Genomic DNA, 4,952 nt, shown 5'->3' on the forward strand with positions numbered 1-4,952 from the left:
ATATGCCGAAGACAGAGAGTGAGTGCGTCCACCATGTGCCGCAGACAAGAATGAGGCGTCCACCATGTGCAGCAGACGAGTGAGTGCGTCCACCATGTGCTGCAGACAGAATGAGTGTCCACCATGTGCCGCAGACAGGAGTGCGTCCACCATGTGCCGCAGACAGAATGAGTGCCTCCACCATGCCGCAGACAGAATGAGTGTCCAACATGCCGCAGCAGATCATCACTTCCCAAGACACATCCCCGGAGCTGTCTGCGGTGATGGATGTCTGCTGGCCCTGTGTGTCGGTGCTCTATTATTTACCTGTTGGCTTAATGGAGCTGATAGTCAGCTTCTAACCAGGTGTTTGGCCTGTCTGTGTGTGTACTTCTTCCTCTTGGCTTCACCCCTCCTCCCTCACCCTCCCTGCTGCACCCTCCTGCTTCACCCCTCCTGCCTCAACCCTCCTCCTCACCTCTCCTGCTGCACTCCTGCCTCCTCCCCTCCTCTCCCTCCTCCTCACCCTCCTGCTGCACCCCTCCTCCTCACCCTCCCGCTGCACCTCCCTCCTCCTTTCACCCTCCCTACTTCACCCTCCTGCTTCACACCCTCTCCTGCCTCCACCCCTCCTGCTCCTCACCCCTCCTCCCTCACCCTCCTCCTGCTTCACCCCTCCTGCTTCACCCCTCCTGCCTCCACCCTCCTGCTTCACCCTCCTCCCTCCTACTTCACCCTCCTGCTTTCACCCTCTCCTGCCTCACCCCCTCCTGCTCCCACCCCTCCTCCCTCACCTCCTCCTGCTTCACCCTCCTGCTTCCACCCTCCTGCTCACCCCTCTGCTTTAATTCTCCTCCCATTTCACCTCCTGCTTCACCCTCCTCCCTCACCCTCCTGCCTCACTCCCTCCTACCTCACCCTCCTGCTCCCTCACCCTCCTGTCCTCACCCTCCTGTTTCACTCCCTCCTCCCTCCTGTTTCACCCCTCCTGCCTCACCCCTCCTGCTTCATTCCTCCTCCCTCCTACTTCACCCCTCCTCCCTCACCCCTCCTGCCTCACCCTCCTGCTTCACCCTCCTGCCTCAACCCTCCTTCACCCTCCTGTCTCACCCTCCCTCCACCCTCCTGCTTCACCCTCCTGCTTCACCCTCCTGCCTCTCACCCTCCTGCTTCACTCCCTCCTCCCTCCTACTTCACCCTCCTCCTCACCCCTCCTGCCTCAACCTCCTGCTTCACCCTCCTGCTCTCAACCCCTCCTGCCTCAACCCCTCCTGCCTCACCCTCCTGCTTCACCCCTCCTGCTTCACCCTCCTGCTGCACCCCTCCTGCTTCACCCCTCCTGCTGCACCCTCTTGCTGCACCCCTCTTGCTGCACCTCTCCTGCTCTCAATCCTCCTAACCCTCCTGCCTCTAACCCCTCCTGCCTCAACTCCCTCCTCACCCTCCAGTTTCTGCCCTTCCTTCTCACCCTCCTGCTTCACTCCTCCTGCTTCCCACCCCTCTCCTCTCACCCCATCCAGCTTCACCCCTCCTCCCTCACCCTCCTCCTGTTTCACCCTCCTTTTACCCTCCTCCTCAACTCCTCCTGCTTCAGCCCTCCTCTCCATCCTACTTCTCACCCTCCGCTTCACCCTCCTTCCTCACCCTCCTCCTGCTTCACTCCCTCCTCCCTCCTACTTCCCCTCCAGCTTACCTCCTGCCTCAACCCTCCCTCCTGCCTCAACCCTCCTGCTTCACACCCTCCTGCTTCACCCCTCCTGCTTCACCCTCCCTCCCTCACCCTCCTGTTTCACCCCTCCTCCTCACCCTCCTCCTCACCCCACCCTGTTTCACCCTCCTGCTTCCACCCTCCCTCCCTCATCCCTCCTCCCTCACCCCCTCCTCCTCACCCTCCTGCTGCACCCCTCCTGCCTCACCCTCCTGCTTCACCCCTCCTGCTGCACCCCTCCTCCATCCTACTTCACCCTCCCTCCTCACCCTCCTCCTCACCCTCTCCCTCTTCACCCTCCCTGCTTCACCCTCCTCCCTCACCCCCTCCCTCCCTCACCCCACTCCTGCTTCACCCTCCTGCTTCACACCCTCCTCCTCATCCCCCTCCTCACCCTCCTCCCTCACCCTCATGCTGCACCCTCCTGCCTCACCCTCCTGCTGCACCCTCCTGCTGCACCCTCCATCCTACTTTCACCTCCTCCCTCACCCTCCTCCTTCCCATTTCACCCTCCTGTTTCACCCCTCCTCCCCTATCCTCCTCCCACCCTCCCTCCTCATCCCTCCTCCCCTCACCCTCCCTCCCCATCCTCCTCCTCACCCCCTCCCTCCCCATCCCTCCTCCCTCTCATCCCTCCTCCCTCACCCCTCCCTCCCCACCCTCCTCCATCATAATATACCACCAGCTGACTCTCCCTCCTCACCTGCCTTAATTCACCAGTTCTCCAGGTTAACACCCTCGCTCCCCACCTCACTCACCTCTGCAACTCGTCCTACCAGTGGTGCTCAGTGCCACCTAGTCAAGTGCCCAGTGCCACCTGTGTCATGGGCTCAGTGCCACCTGTGTCAAGGGCTCAATGCCACCTGTAATGCTTAGTGCCACTTGTGTCAAGGGGCTCAGTGCCACCTGTGTCAGTGCTCAGTGCCACCTGTGTCAGGGGCTCAGTGCCACCTGTGTGGCAGTGCCACATGTGTCAAGTACTCAGTGCCACCTGTGTCATGCTCAGTGCCACCTGTGTCAAGTGGTCAGTGCCACCTGTGTCATGCTCAGCACCTGTGTCATGCCTGTGCCACCTGTGTCAGTGGTCAGTGCCACCTGTGTCAAGGGCCCAGTGCCACCTGTGTCAGTGGTCATGCCACATGTGTCAAGGCACTAATGCCACCTGTGTCATGCCCAGTGCCACCTGTGTCAAGTGGTCAGTACATGTGTCTAATGCCACCTGTGTCAAGTGCTCAGTGCCACCTGTGTCAGGCTCAGTGCCACCTGTGTCAAGTGCTCAGTGCCACCTGTGTCAAGGGGCTCAGTGCCACCTGTGTCAAGTGGTCAGTGCCACATGTGTCATACCAGTGCCACCTGTGTCAAGTGCTCAGTGCCACCTGGGTCAAGTGGTCAGTGCCACCTGTGTCAAGTGCTCAGTGCACCTGTGTCAAGTGCTCAGTGCCACCTGTGTTGCGTCAGTGCCACCTGTGTCAAGGGCCCAGTGCCACCTGTGTCAAGTGGTCGCGCCACATGTGTCAAGTACTCAATGCCACCTGTGTCAAGTGCTCAGTGCCACCTGTGTCATGGTCAGCCACCTGTGTCAAGTGCTCAGTGCTACCCAGGTGCACCTGTGTGCTCAGCCTGGGCGAACGTGTAGTGTCCGAGCAATGTGTGCACTCAGTGCCACCAGAAGGTTCAGTGCCACATGTGACATCTAGTGCCACATGTGAGTACTTAGTGCCACATGTGTCAAGTGGTCAGTGACACATGTGTCATTTCATGACACATGTGTCAAGCACTCAGTGCCACCTGTGTCAAGGGCTCAGTGCCACCTGTGACAAGTGCTCAGTACATGTCAGTGGTCAGTGCCACATGTGTCAAGTGCTCAGTGCCACATGTGTCAAGTGCTCAGTGCCACATGTGTCAAGTACTAGTGCCATCTGTGTCAAAGCACCTGTGTCAAGGGCTCAGTGCCACCTGTGACAGTGCTCAGTGCCACATGTGTCAGCCAGCACTTCAGACAAGCACACTGTGTCGAGGCTGGTGCCACCTGTGTCGGTGGTGCACATGTGCACAGCACATGTGTCTGGCACCAGTGCCACCTGTGACAAGGGCTCAGTGCCACCTGTGTCAAGTGGCAGTGCCACCTGTGTCAAGTGGTCAGTGCCACGTCAGCACTAGTGCCACCCAGACAAGGGCCAGTGCCACCTGTCAAGTGGTCAGTGCCACCTGTGTCATGGTCAGCCATGTGTCAGTACCAGTGCCACCTGTGTCAGGTGGTTCAGTGCCACCTGTGACAAGTGCCAGTGCCATGTGTCAGTGGTCAGGCACATGTGTCAAGGGCTCAGTGCCACCTGTGTCAAGGGCCACCTGTGCCCAGTGCCACCTGTGTCAAGTACTCAATGCCACCTGTGTCAGGCCCAGTGCCACCCAAAGTCAAGGGCCACCTGTGTCAAGGGCCCAGTGCCACCTGTGTCAAGGTCAGTGCCACCTGTGTCAAGGGCTCATGCCACCTGTGTCAAGTGGTCAGCACCTGTGTTGGTGCCACCTGTGTCATGGTCAGTGCACCTGTGTCAAGTGGTCAGTGCCACCCCTCTGTCTCTCCCCACACCCCAACACATTATCATGATACTCCTTTTTCCTCCACACCCCACTCCCTCTCCCTCCCTCCACACCCCACTCCTCTCCTCCACACCCCACTCCCACTCCTGTGTTGTGTGTGTGTGTGTGTGTGTGTGTGTGTGTGTGTGTGTGTGTGTGTGTGTGTGTGTGTGTGTGTGTGTGTGTGTGTGTGTGTGTGTGTGTGTGTTGTGTGTGTGTGTGTGTGTGTGTGTGTGTGTTGTGTGTGTTGTGTGTGTGTGTGTGTGTGTGGTTATCATTTCATTGTTCCTCTCTCTCTCTCTTCCACCTCTCCTCCGTTTCTCTTGGTCTTGTTTTCCTCCCTTCTCAGACAGATGATAAACACAGACAGATAGACAGAGAGACAGACTAAAGTATTAGACCCACATGCCTCAACAACCTATTTGTCATTCTAGGCGGGAGTGATGTCTGAGGGGGGTCTTGCCAAGTCCACCTGACGTTTATAACCCACAAAACATCCCAATATGATCCACACACACACACACACACACACTGCACGCACACACACACACACACACACACACGCACGCACGCACACACATCGCACGCGCACACACTGCACACTCCACACCCACCCATACACACATCTGACCCCCCTCCCTCCTTTACAAGCAAAGGAGGGAGGCAGAGGTCGATGCCTGGTCTC

At 58.6% G+C, this 4,952-nt stretch overlaps 1 protein-coding gene across 1 annotated transcript; it reads left to right on the forward strand.

Annotated features, from left to right (window-relative positions):
* The first annotated feature begins 209 nt into the window (after positions 1–209).
* LOC121859035 (keratin-associated protein 10-3-like) lies at positions 210–3,430 on the forward strand. The gene is made up of 2 exons (XM_042355697.1): positions 210–260; positions 2,564–3,430. The coding sequence occupies exons 1-2, from the start codon at positions 210–212 to the stop codon at positions 3,428–3,430; spliced, it is 918 nt and encodes a 305-aa protein (XP_042211631.1).
* The last annotated feature ends 1,522 nt before the right edge of the window (positions 3,431–4,952 follow it).

The sequence above is a fragment of the Homarus americanus genome, unplaced genomic scaffold, assembly GCF_018991925.1.
Source record: "Homarus americanus isolate GMGI-L3 unplaced genomic scaffold, GMGI_Hamer_2.0 scaffold9882, whole genome shotgun sequence".
Taxonomy (NCBI): Eukaryota; Metazoa; Arthropoda; class Malacostraca; order Decapoda; family Nephropidae; genus Homarus; species Homarus americanus.